Here is a 17,557-nt window from a genome sequence, read left to right as displayed (position 1 = left end):
CATTCCTGAAATCTAACCCTGGTTCTGCAAAAATTCTTCAGCAGCTACAGAGAAAATATACCTCAGTTTCCCCACCTATATACGGTGACTTCCATTATGACAAAAAAGCATATCAAAATTAATTCAGAGATTAAAAGTTCTGAATAGACATGGCTGGAAGGTGGACTCTTCATATTTTGAAATGTCTTCTCATCCAAACAGAGGCAAAAGGGAAAATCAAAAGCCATTAAGTATCTCCTGCAAAGTCAATTTTTTTTAAAAAAAGTGACCAGAATTAAAACATTTTGTTTGGATGATGAGTCTCCTTCCACGACTAGTCTAGACACAATGTTTTATTAGAAGGAAGTCAGGGAGAGGAAGTTGAGGAGTTCAGTGCAGAAGAGGTGTCAGTGGACCACCCCGGTTGCAAGGGCAGGGATCCCTGGCCCAGACCCAGGTACTCACGTGTATAAATCCCACCCACTCTTTCAGCTGACATAGTTATGGACCTTTTGCTGAGAAGCTCAGCTGATTTATCTGCCAGAGCTCAGCCAAAAGTCAGCACTGCAAAAGTAAGAGACACATGCAGGCAGCCAAAAAGCCACAGACAAGCTGTGGCAAGTGACGTGGTGCAGAGTTGACCAACCTATTCACCTTGTAGGCAGGTCTTCAGCATGCCAGAACCAGGTCTGAAACTTATGCCCAGGGGCAGGCTCCGACAGCCATACGCAGCCACCAACTTCACAGTCCAGAGCCTTTAAGCTCCCATTTGTTAAACACAAGATGGACCCAAGACAGACCATAATAGCAAATGTGTGGGAGGGAAAGGATTAGGAATTAATTACTTATGGCAATACAAATGAAAAGGAAGGTCAATATATGCAAATATAAACAGATTTTAATAATTCCAACTGAATAAAAAGTAAATCCTATTCTTTGAAAGAATGACAGGTTAACAAAGGCCAATAATGTAACGGGGCCTAAGTCCAGATCTTCTAAGGAAACACTAAAAGATGTCTGTCTTTCAGTGCTCTCAATTCTCACTATGCTATGTCCAGCATGACAGGACAGAAATTTTTCACTAAACTGGAAAAAGAAATTATGGAAAACGTGACTCTTTGACAGTTATCTTAAGCCATTCGCTTAAAATAAAATAGCAACTAATTCACTCAGAATCAAATTTTCAGTATTGGCCTATTCCCCCTTAAAGTCCTCAGTCCTTAAGGAACCATGATTTTCTTTTTAAATTAAAGAATCCCAAGGAACTTCTTTTTACAATGTGATTATAGCACCACAGAACATTTTAGAATGGGAAAGCGACAGGTTTCTTTTATAAAGGTTCTGCCGAGATACTAAATGGTCTTTTCCCCTCCACTGCCTGCTAAACAGCACGTTCTGCAAGGTTACAAAGTCTGTGAGAAAGCACTTAATCAGAACAGAGCTCAATTGCTACTTTTAGAGCAAACATTTTCAATTAATCTGAAGTCGTTAATTACACCTTCCCTTAATAAAGGCTCTGGTGTAATTTTCTTTTTTTCTTCTTGCTTAGTCAATTCAAACGTATGCCAGAACCATGTGCTGCAGCAAACACATGGGAAAATTCGGTACTTAAACTACTCTCCAGTGAAGAGGGAAAGAATTGGGAAATGGGTTTTGAACCAATATAGAAGAACACCACTTTGTGCACCAATACACAAGGTAAACATATATTTTACTTCAGAATAACATAACCAACTCTGACAACAGGGAAAAAAAGCAGGTGTCAAAGATGACTTTGTAGCCACTTTTCCCTCTTCTTTAGCACTTGCACTAGGTATGATTGCTGCCAAGCAGGGGGGTCTTTTGCCTGGAGAAGCAGTGTCCTGCCTTGCCACAACCCCTCTGAAATTGCTGCTGCCCATCGCACCCGCTGGCCACGACCCCCAAGGCTGGTGACACTCCTACCAGGGCCATGCCACGCTTTCCTCACGCGTTTTAGGCTAAGACGACAGCTCGCCTTTCTCAGGTTTACGAACAGAGATTCTCAACAGCTTTTTCCAAACTTCTCTGCTTCTGTATCCAACCACCAGGTACAAATCTCTTTGTCAGCCTCCTGGTTTTGTTATCTCACTTCTTGTGTTCACCGGGGCCCTCACAGCCCTGGCAGCGAGTTCAAATGCCAGAAACGAGAGGTTTCCCCACCTGCTTTTTAAAATGCTACATCCCCAGGAGTTTTCCAACCACATATTGTGGATGACCTTGTGTGAACTCATTATTATGTCATTTTTGCAGAAGTAAAAAAAAAAAAAATCCTATGACACGTATGTTTTTAATCAACTTCAAATATTTGTTTAATAGGCAAAAGTCAAAAAATGTTTCTGTCCCTTTTTCATTTCATTAGAGAATATTCTAAAGAATTCTAAAAAAAGAATTTTTTTAGAAAAAAACAAAAACGTTAACTTAATAGAAACATTTTTGCCTTTCATTCAAGCATGAACTTTTCAGCGGAGCTGGAACGCTCTCACAAAATATTTGAGCTGAACAACAAAGCCTTTCACTGCAAACTTGCTTCACCTCAAAATTACTGCCTAAACCTGTTTTATAAGTGAGTTCTTTCTTTTTTCTGTGGAAGAGTGCTGAAAAAGAGAGGAATCCAGAGCTAATACCTCCATCATATAATGTGAGGTTTTGACCTAGTACAACAGCGAGCATACCAAGGGTGTTAATCACCAGAAAGTGATGTGGGGAGAAATGCTGAAGGTAAATCAAGAAAAAAGAATTGGGGGAAAAAAGATAAGTAACTAAAGAGAGAACAGTTCATTTTTCTAATGGAAAGAGAAAGAAAAGTCAGAAAGGACTAGAAGGGGTAGAGTATCTACTCCAAAGGAAGCATATTGTAATTCTAACCGTCATTTCTTAGACTAGATTAATGGGTACATCAAGGAACTAACTGAGATATGGGATAAAAAACATCCTGACATTAAGGGTTGGTATGATAAAGGCTTACATGTACTGCTCAGTGACCAAAGGAGAGACTGTACCTTGAACCGCAAACATGAAAGAGAAAAACGATACCTTCAGCACAGGCTGGGTCTCCACGGTGAGAAGAGACAGCAGGCGGAGAGACACTCTTAGGAACAAAGGAGACCAGCAGAAAAATAACTAACCTGTAGGATGCTGGGTTTGCACTTTGCATTAAGTGTTTGTGGTCATTAGCTGGCTAAGCACTAGTATTCAGTCATCCATTTATCTATCTATCTATCTGTCTGTCTGTCCATCCATGCATTTTCTCACTCCTCCTGCCATGGAAATTTCATGGTTTTGAGGCTTTCACTGATTTTATTTTAGGTGCTATTTTAAAGTTACCAGCTGAGCAACCCTGAGAGACGGGCACCTTCCATTTACTACATAACCTGCCCTGCCAGGGCACTGCAGCCCATGGCTGAGACACCCTCTGTGCCTCCTCTGAAGCCAGTGATGCCAACAAACAGAGCTGGGGATCGCTGCAGGGACAGGTGGATGTGGAAGGAGTGGTCAGCCTGGCCCTTCTAACACCTGAAAGTGATGATCATCTCACATGCACCTTTATTTTTAAAGAGACAGAAAACATTTGGGGCTATATGGCAGGGAGTATTTAGATTTTCATGATGAATAGCGCTCCTTCTTTCTCCCCCAAATGATTGCTGAGTACAGCAGGCCATTCATGGATACTTCAAGGTGTAAAACCCTAAAGACATCACACACATCTTCACAGCTCAAAAAAAAAGTCAAGAAGGACTCCTTATGCCTTGCAGTTATGAATGGCTCGTTCTTCCTCACATTACATTCAAAGTCCCAGTAAGACAGCACGGAAAGCCTTGATATCCCAATTCCCAGCTGCCCGTGTCGGTGAGGAGAGAGGCTGCTTCCCTGCCAGGAGGAGAAGGTCACTTTTTTCTGTCTCTACCAGCAACTAAAAGGAGTCCATGTGGGCTCAGAGCCTGTTTGGTAGCCTCTTGCTCCTGCCATTACGGATGCTTGCAGGGGTCCGTGCTGCAGGGAGTGGGATTGACAGGGCAGAGAAGCACAACAGGCAGGATCTGAGCGGGAAATCATATGTTGACTCCCTGTAAAAGGCAGAGTAAGAGTCACTGTGAGGCCTGCCTGGCCTCGTGTGTCCCCCTGCGTGGGGAGCCCCCCTCTGCACCGCAGCCTGGCTCTGGGGCTGCACCTCGAAGGAACAGCAGTGGTACAGATGGGTGAAACCCGCAGCAGTGGTCAGGCACAGGAGCACATCGGCTGCATACAAGGAAACAAAGGTATTTACCAAGAGGCAAACAAAAACTTGCAAGAAATAAAGGAAGTGCAGGAAGGGGATTTTTTTTCCACCAAATCATTCTTCCTCCATAGTCACAGGTGAACAAAACAAGATGAAATAAGCATTTCCCTCAATGTTCTATGAATTCATTGAAGAAATTTGCCCTAATGAAGCAAAGAAATATCAAAATAGAAACCCTTAGCAGTTCGAAAGAGAACATTATTAAATTGAATCACATAAATCATCTAAATATCATCTCTGCTTTTTAACACAGCAAAAATCCAGTATTTTGAAGCAAAGGAGATCTTCTGGGCTGAAATGGATACCATCCTCTTCATTCCACAAGAGAGAGAGCGTAACTGCACCAAGAAGTCCTGAATGAAACTGGAAAACGAGCCAAACATGTTAGAAGGAAACCCTGTTTCATGGGGGTCTGCCTTTTCTATTTCCCCAGTGAATATCTAGCACAGAAATTGCTAGCTTTGCAAATTTTAGGTAGTTCTATTTGACCTAATTTTGATCCTGCTTTTAAGCCAGAGAAATATTTATGTGCAACAGATTATGCTACACTTAACTGGAAGATTCCCTGTGCATTAAATACAAGAAGAAAAAAAAAAAAAAGAGGGCTGTGAATAGAAAATGAATGATTTAAGTTAAAACTTCAGACAAGCAATTGAGTCTGTGAAACTAAATTCAGGTCGAGAGTGACATCTAGTGATGCTCAAGTACATGATCCTCACACAAACTGCCAGTTTTTGCAGTATTCTCACCTGTAAATCCTTCCCAAGGTGCACAGCTTCATACATCTTAGCTTCCTTTCTGTCTCTGTAAAATTCTTCTTAAACTGTAAGCAGAAATATTATATTTTAATATGAAAAAGGAACTGTTCATGTTCAACTATTCCTGTTGAAATCAGACTCTCATATCCAAAACCTGGTCCAGCCTTTCCTGGCAGGGTCAAGCACGTTCCAGATTGGAGAGCACCAGAATGTTCCAATTTCATCTTATTTTTACGATTTATTTCACAGCTGTGAATTTGAAATAAAGCCCATCGGACAGAGGAAAGAGCTGGGAGGGATGAGGTAGTTGGGACAGGACTGTCAGCATGGCAGTACACCCAACCCAGCAGTACACTCGGATGCCTGGGGACCATCAACCTGCAAGGAGGCAACAGCAGCCCATGACAGCCACACTGGATGGGCACGTGGCAAAGGTAAATATTTTCCATGTTTCACCAGAAATACTATAAAGGAAATATTTTCTCATGAAATGTGGAGTTTATATTTTTTTCAGGTAATTTGGATTAATTTTATATTTAATTCAATTTGCACATTTTGGATGAATAGCGGTAGAATCCAGCAAAGGAAAAAAAAAGTAAAAAAGCTAGGAACTAGAAGACAGAGATAATACATCTATTCATTAAAATGAAAGAGTAGGTCCATGGTGCCTAATTGATGGAGCTGTCATTTTTTGGCTTCTTTTATAAAAGCAAAAATTCTTTTCTCATTCTTCACTTCTTTGTGCAGTACATTCTGCAAAGCATAGTGGCAGTTTGATGCATAAATAAAGGAAATCAGTAATTAGCAACAGAGCTATTAGTTATTCCTTTGTGAATTGGTAATGCACAAACTACTCAGTTGCTGAATTTTGAACAACATGATTCCAGCAGTCTCCTGTCTTTGATAGTGGTTCATTGTCACCATCAAGAAAAGAGAAACAACCCACATGTTTCTAAAAATAACCGTTTTTCATCTACTGGAGCAATTTCCTTCGAACTTCCCACCATGTGCAACAAACAATAATAAAGATGTCAGGACAGAGCAGTCGGCATATCCCTGCAATGCCCAGGTCCACAGCCCCATCCAGGGGACTCTGCTGGGGGGGCACCAGGGGACCTGCCATCCCAGCTGGCTGATCAGCTCCAGGGGACAGTGACACCAAACACAAAGAGGAGAGGGAGAGGGCCACGGCTGCTCTGGTGTCAGCAGCCACTGCATCCACCATCCCCTCCGCCTCCGGCAGCACGGAGGGCCCATGGAGGGATGGATCAAAATCACTCACCTGCAAGGGGTGATCTAACCCTGACAAAGACAGCTTCGTACAACTGTGATGAAGTAAGTAAAACCAAGCAGTGCTTGCGTGAAAAGTTCCTCTCAAGTTTAGCTGACGCTTGATGGCCTTTAGCCATCGTGCCGGCTTGCCCCACAGCCTGCGGTTTAGAGTCAAGAAAGCTTGGCTGATGTTGGTGACACTACACCAACTCGTATTTTAACTCACTGTTCAACTGCCTGCAACTCGTTTCGTGCAAAGTCCCTCACCTCTGGATGTCACTTGTGAGTTTGCCTTGTTAATACTGACGCTGCATCCAGTGATGAACCCCAAAGCTGAGCACGTTACCGGCCTACATATTTACTCCTCTGTGACACAAGATGGCACCAGACACTGCCTTAATTGCAGGTTATCAATAAACTGGACCGCCAAAACAGTTTAAAACTGAAGAGCCATATGTACGGGTTTAAAATAGATAAGCCAGAATACAAGGCACTCCCCAGTGACTGTGTCCAGGATGTCCACCGGCTTGTGGGAATGGCTGGGGCACAGCAGAGACAAGCAGTAGACACTGGAGGGCTTGAAAGAGCAAAAAATTGGCTGTGAAATCAGAGAGAGAGCTACAGCAATCCTGGCTCTTGAAAGCCTGCAAGGGCAACAGTGAGATCACTCTTCAGAAAGTATGAAATGTGGCTGCACCCACCCCTTTAATGAGGTGCAAATGGGGCAGAGGAGTCAGGGTCTTCCATACTCCAGGGTGGCCTTTCCATCCTGGAAAGAGCTCTGTGACAAAAGGACAAGGGGCAACCGGTACAAATTGAAAGTGGGGAGGTTTAGATTAGATATTATGAAGAAGTTCTTCCCAGAGGGCATGTTAAGGCACTGGGACAGGTTGCCCAGAGAAGCTGTGGATGCCCCATCCCTGGAAGTGTCCAAGGCCAGGCTGGATGTGGCTTGGAGCAACCTGGTCTAGAAAGGTGCCCCTGCCCGTGGCAGGGGGGTTGGAACTAGATGATCTTTAAGGTCCCTTCCAACCCAAACCATTCTGTGATTCTATGATGCCTCTTCCCCTACAACCTGCTTCTGAAATGTTGATCTTTTCATCAATCAAAATAGATATTTGTTTTTTGACAAAAGCAATGTCATGGTTTAATCTAAAATCAGCTCAAGCAAATATTAAAAACTGATGACAGGAGATTGCAGCTGCCACCCCACCTTCCCCCCATTTCATTCAGGCCACTGCACCATGTACTGGGACAACTGTAATACGGTTACCTCCCCTGTTCTCAGTCTCGGTCAGCAAATGACAGGGTAAGAATAAAACAAAAGGCTCCCACACACAACCACTGTCTCTCGGGTAAGTGATATTGTTGGCTGAAGCCACACATGTAGTTGTCCCGTCTGTGCTGTACACACAGCTAACCCCCTTGCAGGCTTTAGGCAGGAGTGTTCTAAACACGACAACCAAGGGTTCACTAAAACCCTCGCCCTTCTTCATACACACAGGGGTGTAATTTTATGCTCAAACAAGGTAGTGAATCACCAAAACTTTAGCAAGCACATTTGCAAGCCCAGCTTTTCTCAAGATGGGACTATTACTCATCACTAAACTCAGCAGACACGAGCCAGATTCCTAGATACTGTCTTTAAATATTATTGACAAAATTGGTCTTCAAATGAGGAATTTCATTGAAATAAAACTTGCCTTCGGGCAGCCTCTTTTGGCACAGTCTCTGAAAGAGGATCACCAAGAAAACGGGCCTGCAGGCAGAGTCCTGGGTGGCAGCAGCAACAGAAAACTGAAATGGGCTAAATCAAGACCCTGCCCTGCCAATTTTCCCTCCAGGAAGTATTCATCATTATCCCCTATTTTACAATGTAGGGAGCACTCAGCTGCACTCCTTTATGTATTTTTAGCTATAGCTGTTATTTAGAAACCTTAGCCACCAGTGTTTGCCAGTGGCAGGTTATTACTAAGAGCTTTTTGAAATTTCAGCCTCAGTGTCACCGAGTTATTCATCATCAGGCTTTTTGCTGGGCAATGGAAAGAGCAAAGGGAAGTCGGCAGAGCTTGGCCGTATTCAGTCATTGCTTCTCACTTAATATGGAAAATGAAGGAAGAGATCTCAAGAAAAATACCTGCTGAGCTACAGGGGAGAAAGCATGAAGCTCAGGTTCACAGACTGAATGAGCTTGTTTCTCTGCTTTTCACAAAGTGAGAGGGAAGAGAGAACTACATCTGGAAAAAGAAGTATCTTGTGGTTAAGATACAGGAATGAGGTACCCTGGATTTGAATCTCATATCACGACAGCAAAATGGTGAAATCAGTATCTTATTCCTCTTCCTGCTCTGGCGTTTAATTAGCCGGTGCAGGAACAATAACCCACTAGGCAGGGGTGTGTATTTATAGCAGTGACAGATCTCTGGCCATCCTGTTAGCACATGGTCTCTCCAGACCGGCCACACGAGCTGGCATTGCTTGGAGGAGGAGATGCAGCATTGGCTCACAAAGAAAATCCTTAGTAATATGCCTATATATATTATGCCTATTAAATGTGTATTTAGACACATTTTTATTGCACGTGTACATATATATATACACATAAATAAATTAATAGCAACCAGTCCAGAAGACAAAGGGCGTAATAGAGCACAGATTGTAAGTGACTGGAGTCAGGGGAAGCAGGAGAGATGTGAAGGTTCACTTCAAAGTTTGTTGGGCAGTGACACAATACCCTTCAGGGAAGTATGAATGAGGGAGCTCCTGAGGTCAGGCTTCATTGGTTTAGGGTTCTGGCACCTGCGTCCTCTGAGGCGCTGGCCTAGAAAAGGAAGGTTACAAAACATCTGGAGAAGTTTCTAAGCAGTCAACAGAAGTGCCCTTGGTGAATTCAGCTGAAATTTAATTATTTGTGCCATCAGAGGTTGTGTAAGACGAGCGATAGATGTAACCTTTTCATGACACCACCTTTTCTTGCCAGGACAATATTCAGCAACAAAAACTTTAAATTGTTTTCTTGCGTTAAATGGGAAAATTTGCTATTCAGAAACACCTAACGATACATTATTATCAAACACAAAGAAAGGTCTGTAAATAACCTTGTGTACTTGAACTGAAAAAAAAAAAATAGAAACAAGAAATGGTATGAGACAACTAGTTGTCATTTCTATTTTCCACAATAAATAGATACAAGGTTTCATGAATCATATTTGCTTTCCAAATATATTTTACTTTCCAAACCAAGACGATTCTGTTTCCAACATATCCCATATTCACATATTCATATCCCAAATCCCATATCCCATATTCACATTCTGTAGTCTGGCATTACTCAAAAAATCTGGCTCATATTGCAAATTTCAGAATCTAGAACAGGGAATCTCTCTAACCCTGAAGAGCATTTAAGTCCCATTTTACTGTTGAAGGGCATGTCTCCAAGGGCAGCAGTATGAGTGTGCACGTGCAGTTGGTGTAATAGGTGGACACAGACCTTTGAAATTCCTAGTTATCCCTAAACCTCAAGAAGTAAGGATAACCTCACTCTGTTCTATAAGTTATTTGTAAAAACCAATGCAAATAAAAGCACTGAAGTTGAATTTTTTTTTTTTTACATCCATAGGACAGTATCTTCCAAACACAAAAAGATTAGAACTGGAAATCCTTTGGCCTAATTAACAGGGCAAAGGTTAAACCTAAATGGTAATTAAAATTAAAGGATAGTTTGTGATAGCTCTGTGATCACTGTCTCTGAGAGACAAACAGTCTTACAGGAGTGCTCTTCTGCAGCTAGAAAGAGGAAACCACCCACAACATGGCCTTTCCCACTGATTCAAGAAAATCCCATATGCTGAAATGTGACCTGACAACCAAGTAAACACTCGTGAGACTTTTTCCCACACACACTTTTTCTTCCTTTTTTTTTTTTTTTGGTTTTGTTTTTTTCTGTTTTGCAAGATGGCTTAGTCAGACAAAGATATCTCTTTTTCAGTCTTCACATGGGGCCACACACATATAGATGGACACTCAAGTAGGTATTATTTTAAAGAGCCTGAAATTGGTAATTCTGCAGGTCTAGGAGCAGGTGGTGATGGACACAGTGTACAGTCCGTCTCTAGCATGTAAGGACTGGCAGCATCAAGGGAAAATAAAAAGCTTCGATTTCTTGGTTGCATTTTCTCTCCTTCTTGTGTGAGTGTTTTGTCTGCAGGGAAGCGACACTGCACTCCAAGTACAGCAACAAATTGAGGTGCTCCAAGCATCAGCAGAACAATCTGTCCCAATATCCATCCACCCACAGCATCTGACAGATCAGTAAAATCATCTTTAAAGCTTGCCAGTCTCCAGCCTTACAGTTATCTGTAGTGCCAGGAATGAGGCCAGCCAGCAGCATTAGGATATTAGGCTTTGAAAGGCAAAATGCACCCACTGCTCAGCTCCAGCACTGCAGGGCAATGAGATTTATGAAGACAAGGGCTCCCAGGGAGATGAGAAAGATATTCCAGGGATTCTTGGCACTGATGAAGCTGAATAGCAGAATGCAGCTGGCTCAATCACGTCTGCTTGTCTTTCACCCTGTACATGAGAGGACAAAACCGATACTGAGTATTTTGAGCACTTAAAATCCCTTGAATATGACAAAGCAGCTGCAGGTGCCGGTAAGTGTTTTGCAATCAGGTCTGCTTTGTCTTCTTTCACCCTGGATGAGAAAGAAAATTGTATATAATGTCCAAAAGTTAAGTCTGTTTAAATTAACAGGTTAACTGGCTGAAATTACAGAAGCACTCATTTGAAAGCCACCTCATCACAATCACTATTACATGATCCTTTTCCTCACTAATCAGAGGTTGGCAGGCCACTCTTCATTTGCAATACTGGTGCTTTCTGTTCCAGCCAGGGTCGAAAGAAAATGCAGTGGGTCACATCCTAAACGATGCAAACTGCTAGTGCTCTGTTTCAACAGGGTTTCAGTTGGTTGTATGAGGTGAGGATCTACTCTTCCAACTTGAAAATCATTTCCTGTAATCTGGTACAGACATAGACAACACCTACTGACCTCAGCTGATGGCAGGTTCATTCTTGCCTCAGGTCATAGCGAGCCTCAGGCTATAAAATAACGTTATTAGCTATGGACACGACTGTGAAGTGTATGAACTACAACTTCTTGAAAGAACACAATTGAAATCTTTCTAATATTGCATCAGGTATCCAATATTGCAAGTGATTTTGCAGTCTGTGAATGCAGCGGTACTAAAAAATGCTCTTAGAGAGCTGTTACCCTAAGACATTCAAGAAAAACACGGCACTTAATAGACAGCACGTACTCAGCTGAGTGTTTGCAGCAGTGTCACTGTATGTCCTCTTTGCCAGATTCTTCCAAAGCTCCTACTTCCAGTTTTGTTGGAGTTGGATTATCTCCAAGCAAAAAACAGCCAAACCGTATTTCGACAATTTATTATAGTGATATTTTCGCGATTTCAGTGAAAAATACTAAATAGTTTTTTTCTTAAACTAAGTGAACACTTGAGAGGTTCATGATCTACAGGTCATTCGTTGACTAAGAACTGGAGTTTAATTTATTGCATTTGTCAAGTGTTCTGTTATCAAAAACTAAAACTCTACTAAGGCAGCTTTACAGCACCGAATAACTCTGTATGTCAGTGGAGAGCTCAGTAACCATCATGAAGTGCCCAGATGATGAATTCAAGCACATGTTTACAGATTTTCCAAATCAAAGCCTGTAGAGTAATGGGCACTCCAGAAATGTGTGCAGAATTCAAACAACAGTGTACTTTGCTAAGATAAAGCATTGTATCAAGTAAGTCCTTTTCTATAAAGACTAAAGCTGAGGAGAGGTCTTTAAGCATATTTCACTCACTATTTTGGCTACTTGGAACACAGGAGAGTAGTTACTACTTGCTGTAATCTGTTTATTATCCTCTAACTTCCTTTAACGTTTCCCATTTTGTCTGGCACAAACTACTGTTGAAAGAGTGAAAATAAAGCAAAATTATATTCATTTATCAGCCACTGTCAGCTTGAATCTCATGACAAGTGTTAAACAAGGGTTTTCATTCAACAACTTCACAAGGGAATTCTCTCTAGAAAACTCCATTATGCACGCTTAACAGTAGATGTTACTGTCTCTTTACCTCTCTCTGAAGACTAAATAGTTTAACTAGTGAAGAAAAAAATGAGTAATAATGACATTTTTTAAAAAAAGGCACCTTACAATATTAACTGCTTTGTAAAACATGACTGAGGATTTTCCCATAGAAAATAATTTGTTTCTGCGAGTAGTTAAAACAGCTCAATCTTTTTCTTTGATTTCATCACAGCCAATATTTCATTGTTGTGCTGACACCCTCTTATTTACAGCTTTTTTCCTATAAAGGGAGTTATATAAAAGGATGAGAAACAACATGAATTAAATCCTCCTTAATAAGAGACATCCTGATAGATCTAATTTCCACATTTTACCCATTTCATCTTTGTGGGCTGGGGGTGACGTTTTAGAAGGGCTACTCATGATCCTTCTGAGGATCCATCTGCTTGAACCGAAACATACATAACATTCATTACCAGTAATACAGACTCGTGGACTAGGTAATAATTTTAAGTTTGGAAGATTCGGATAGTGAAGGACAGCCCTGGCACTGGCAGATAAGCAAACTTGATGGCAAGTGTGTATTAGCAGGTACTGTTAAAGAAATGGTCTGCTAGTGCAGAGAGCTGTATGCTGTCCTAAAGGACAGAACAAAACCCTGATAAACCAAAGCTTGTGTTGCTGATGTGTGAAAACATGAACCTGAAGATAAACCGTCTCATCTTCTCAGGCAAAGAAAGGAATGGAAATTCAGTCCTGCACTTCCTGGCCAAGAGTTCTAGTCAGTGGCCCAGAATAGATTACAGCAAAGATACTTTCCTCTGAACCCATTCTAAAAGGAGGTGACCATTCATAGAGTACCTGTCGGCATCTGTCCAGCTGGTTTACAGATCCTGGGCAGGCTTAGGAGCAAGATCTATCCCTGCCAAACTCGAAACACACACAAGCTGAGAAGCAGAAATCTTTAGTATCTAGAAATCTTCAGGGTCAAAATGCTGGTGCTGATCGAGTTCAAATGCCTCCACGGTTAGGGACACACTTTCGTAATGAAATTCAATGTTCATTTTTGTAATCTGGCCTTCAAGCTGCTAAAACTTTTAATTTTTATGGGGTTTTAAATTATTGTTTATAGAAGCACAGAAGGGCATTTCCCTCAGTAAACACTGCCTTAGTTAGGTCACACTTGTTTAAAGAATTGGTTTTAACTGCAGCAGTCTACCCAAGTGCTGGTATTTTAATGTAGAACCAAGATAAGATTTGAAGATGCATTTCAAAAGATTTCTATTGTTCAGCTAAGCAAGACCCTGAAGACCATCTCCTCAGTCCACCTCCAGCAAATCACGCTGGAGGTTGAAGAGCCCTACTGTATTCAGAATCAAAGTATAGGAGCTTAAATTCCCATAATAAAACAATTATAAAAAATCACCCCTGCCTCTATAAGCTTTTGAGTGTGTGAAGACTCATCATATGAAAAATATTAACAAAAAATCAGAAGAGGAGAAGGGTAATTCTGGAGGCTGAAACCACAGAGACTTCTTACCACCTATTTCATCATTACAAATATGACAGTCTAACTGAATCAAATTCATGCAAAATTGGTGAAAAACAGATTCCTCTATCTACGAGAAACAATAAAGTTTGGGGATTTGAGGCTGGAAGCTGAAAGAATGAAATACAAGGAGGAGGTGAGATACATCAATGATCACTGATGAAAGGGACTGAACTTAATGCTGCAAGGAATATTTTCCCTACCTATGCATCTCTTCTCCTCTGACCTATGGCCCCAGCTGCTGTCTGACTTAAACATAGCATCAGGAATTACAGAGTAGGTGACAGTTGCATAGCAACTACAGGGACAAAAACCAAGGACTTCTCCCATTCAGCACACCACGAGATTGAAAACCAGCGTCAATAATTTCAACAGTGAGTTTGTTTTTTGGGTTCAGGGAATAAACAAGAACACAAGAAGAGAGAGGACACTTCTCCCTGGGTGTCAAATAAACATACTGTCACAACACTTGGAGAGTAGGCTATGAAATGTGACATTAGTCATGGACTGCAGAACCCAAGAGAAGAGGTGAGAGGGGAATTTTACTCACTGATTTAAAACAAAAGATGACACTTTCTGTGCATTAATGGAGTTTCAAGGAAACATTCAGATGTGCCGTGAGCTTACTGACTCACCATGACCCAGCAAAGCCCGAAGATCTAAAACCTCGGCTGGTCCCACTCAACCTGCAGGATTTCCATCATGGATCTCCATGGAACAACAGTCCTGATCACATCCCAGGCAGCAGTTTAAAGTTCTCCCTTGAGGCCTTGGGTATAAGAGGTGTGAACAGCTATATACAAGGCAAATTTGGGGAGTACACAAAGTCATCTCATATTGCTACCTTTCCAATTTTCTTTTCACCAGATTTTGGTGGAGGGAGGACTTAAACCAATTATTATTTCATTTTATATGTCCTGGGTTGCAGCAATTGCCATGGTCTGCTCCCCTACCCAAGATAAGTGGACTTCACTATCTAGGAGATTCAGAAAATTAATGTCTATGAAATGTAATGTATCAATTGCCAGGATGCAAATCCACTGCAACACTGCCGTGGAGGTTAGAGCAACCTGTCTATTTTGCACTGCAACAGACCAGATGACTAACTGTATCTCTGGAAATGAAGCGGGAACTGACAGCAGAGGGGCAGCAACTTCTGGTAGGTTATTGCAACACATATTGCAAAATTTCACATCATGTAGGTTTTCCAATGCTGAGCAGAGAAATCCCCTTACACCTTCTGAAAATAAGGCCTAGCATTGTTGCTGTCTTTCATGCAAACACAGCTTCTTCCCATTTTTGCAAAGACCTTGGAGTCAGTTTGAGCTTGCAACCAGATACATGAAGTTCTAACCCACTATTTTTAGCACTTAATGGCAAAATGAATAATGCCATTAATCCACTTCAGTATATAACATTCAATTTCCACTTCAAATTGCATCTCAGTGCAAATGGTAGCTTGATTCCTTTTTTTTTAGATACATTCAGAAATTCACGATGAAACAGATTTAATGACTTCTTATTCTCAGATTCAGCTGAAAGGCGGGGAAATCTGTAGTGGTCTTTTGAAACAGTGTGGCAACAAGAGTTGGAGCATTCTGCAGTTGACATTTAAGAACTATTGCAGTATACTGCTGAGACTAACCAGATGGGGAAGGCAGGACCGGAATGTGAATGGCAAAGCACTCCTATGAATTGGGTTACACGTGAGTGCCCCTCCATCAGCAGGTGATCCAGAGCAAAGCCCAGAAGGATGCTATTCCTCCAGCGTGAGCTGTCCTCTATGAACAGGAGCTCTGCCTTTCATCCTGTCCTCACCCTGGGAGGATACAACCTCTACCTGCCACAGGACAGTACCCAAGGACAGAGCTGGCAGAGTGGTTGTCTGTCCAGCCTTGCAAAGACGGGCTCCTCCTTAGGTGGAAAGACAAGTTTACAAGAACAGTGGTGGTCATTATGCCTTGAAATCACTATCCTGGGGGCACTCCCTCGGCTCAAGAAAGCTGGCAAGAAGCAACTGGGGCTCACTGCACAACATAAAGATAAATCTACATAAATCATGCTACATTTGAACCGAGGGAATATTTTTTCCCTGTCATGGGATTAGAGGAATGGGAGAGAGAGTTTGTTGTTTTAAGCTATCTGCTTTAATATACATCACTGTGAGTTTAGGGAGCAACTTTGAAAGAACAATTAAGAGTGTTAAAATGTTAACTGGACACCTTGGTGGGCAAGTCCCCAGCTATTTTTTCAGACTGTATGGTTTTGATTCTAAAGAACTTCAGTGTAAACATGAGTCATGAAGTATACAGGCATCAGTGAGTGCTTTCAAAAAATCAAGTTAAGAAAATTCACTACAGAGATATCGTGTCAGTGAATAATGTGCAAGGAAAATCTACCTTATGATAGCCTGTTAATAAATGATAACTGAAAGTCTCCCTGGTCCTGCAGAGGCTTAAAATCTGTTCAATTCCAGTTAAGATCAGTTATGGCTCCTGTGAGAAAAAGCAGCTGCCTGGGAGGAAGGATTACTTTTGAAACAGTAAAGAAAGGAAAGGGCACATGGAAACTTGTTTTATCTCTCCAGCAGAGATGTCTAGCTGGGCAGATCTTCTAGCACAGGTGCCCAAGGGTGCAATGGGCCTGCTGAAATACTGGAGACTGATCCAGTAACATGCTGGGTCAGACCAACTCAGCCCACAGCTCTGTGTTCCCATGAAATGCGCATGAAGGTTACTAGAAGAAACTTCATTAAAACAGGTCTGATATCAGGGCAGTCTCACATACCCAGCATTTACTCTTAGGAATAAGTGACCTTTCAGAGATTTAAGGGATGATGAGAAAGTTCAGACCAGTTAGGTCAGAAGGCTTCAGGCTGCTGGAGATAGTACCAAGGAAACCGGACCAGCATTAAATGTCCATTCTCCTGAACTGGGGAAGAATAAAAGAAAAAAAGGTTTAACTGAGGCAATTCAACTCGAAGTTCTCTGTTCCTGAAACCAGTGCCGCAAGAGATGGTTTGGAAGTTGGATTCAGCGACAAATTAACTTCCATGTAACTGGTTTAATAACCAGCCGAGCCTCTGGCCCTCCTGGGATGGCCCTTCTCTGCCAGCAGGACACGGCACACTGATGGAGGCAGGGAGAAGGGAACAAGACAAGATCAACTTGCAAGAGCTGGTTAAGCCTTTAGGCTGACCAAGGTCCTTCAGCAGAGCTGGAGAGTCATGGTGCGGGGAGCACGGTGTGGAGACTCACACCCGCGCGGTGCTCCGCTTGCGAGCAAGGAATTTAGGGACCAAAGTAAACAAACAAAACCCAAACCGTTCGTGGGCGAGGTATGACCTCCCTGGGAGCTTGCCTCTGATAAAACCAACGTTCTCTAGCTGGTGGCAGAATTGGAGCATCTCAGTAAATATATCATGGGCATATTGCTCGCACCCCCATCCCACTTGGGTGCTCACCCTCAGGTTGTCGTTACCACGCGGTCCAAGGCCCAGGAGACCCTCCAGGGAGGCACTGTCGGGGCTCCGAGTTTAGCCAGCTCATTCCCACCAGGCAAGAAGAACTCTGGCTCCGGGGAGGAGCGCAGTAGAGGCC

At 42.2% G+C, this 17,557-nt stretch overlaps 1 protein-coding gene across 1 annotated transcript in view; it reads right to left on the bottom strand.

Moving 5' to 3' along the window:
• Positions 1-6,443, bottom strand: part of LOC104512309 (formin-H-like) — a 44,605-nt gene extending 38,162 nt beyond the window's left edge. The window contains exons 1-2 of the mRNA XM_010155229.1: positions 6,317-6,443; positions 5,026-5,093 (exon numbers count right to left, since the gene is read on the bottom strand). Coding sequence (XP_010153531.1) covers positions 5,026-5,093; positions 6,317-6,443 — 195 coding nt within the window. The remainder of the gene's footprint in view (positions 1-5,025; positions 5,094-6,316) is intronic.
• Positions 6,444-17,557: the final 11,114 nt, after the last annotated feature.

Source organism: Eurypyga helias, unplaced genomic scaffold, assembly GCF_000690775.1.
Source record: "Eurypyga helias isolate BGI_N326 unplaced genomic scaffold, ASM69077v1 scaffold6007, whole genome shotgun sequence".
Classification (NCBI taxonomy): Eukaryota; Metazoa; Chordata; class Aves; order Eurypygiformes; family Eurypygidae; genus Eurypyga; species Eurypyga helias.
This window is presented reverse-complemented; position numbering and strand designations above follow the sequence as displayed.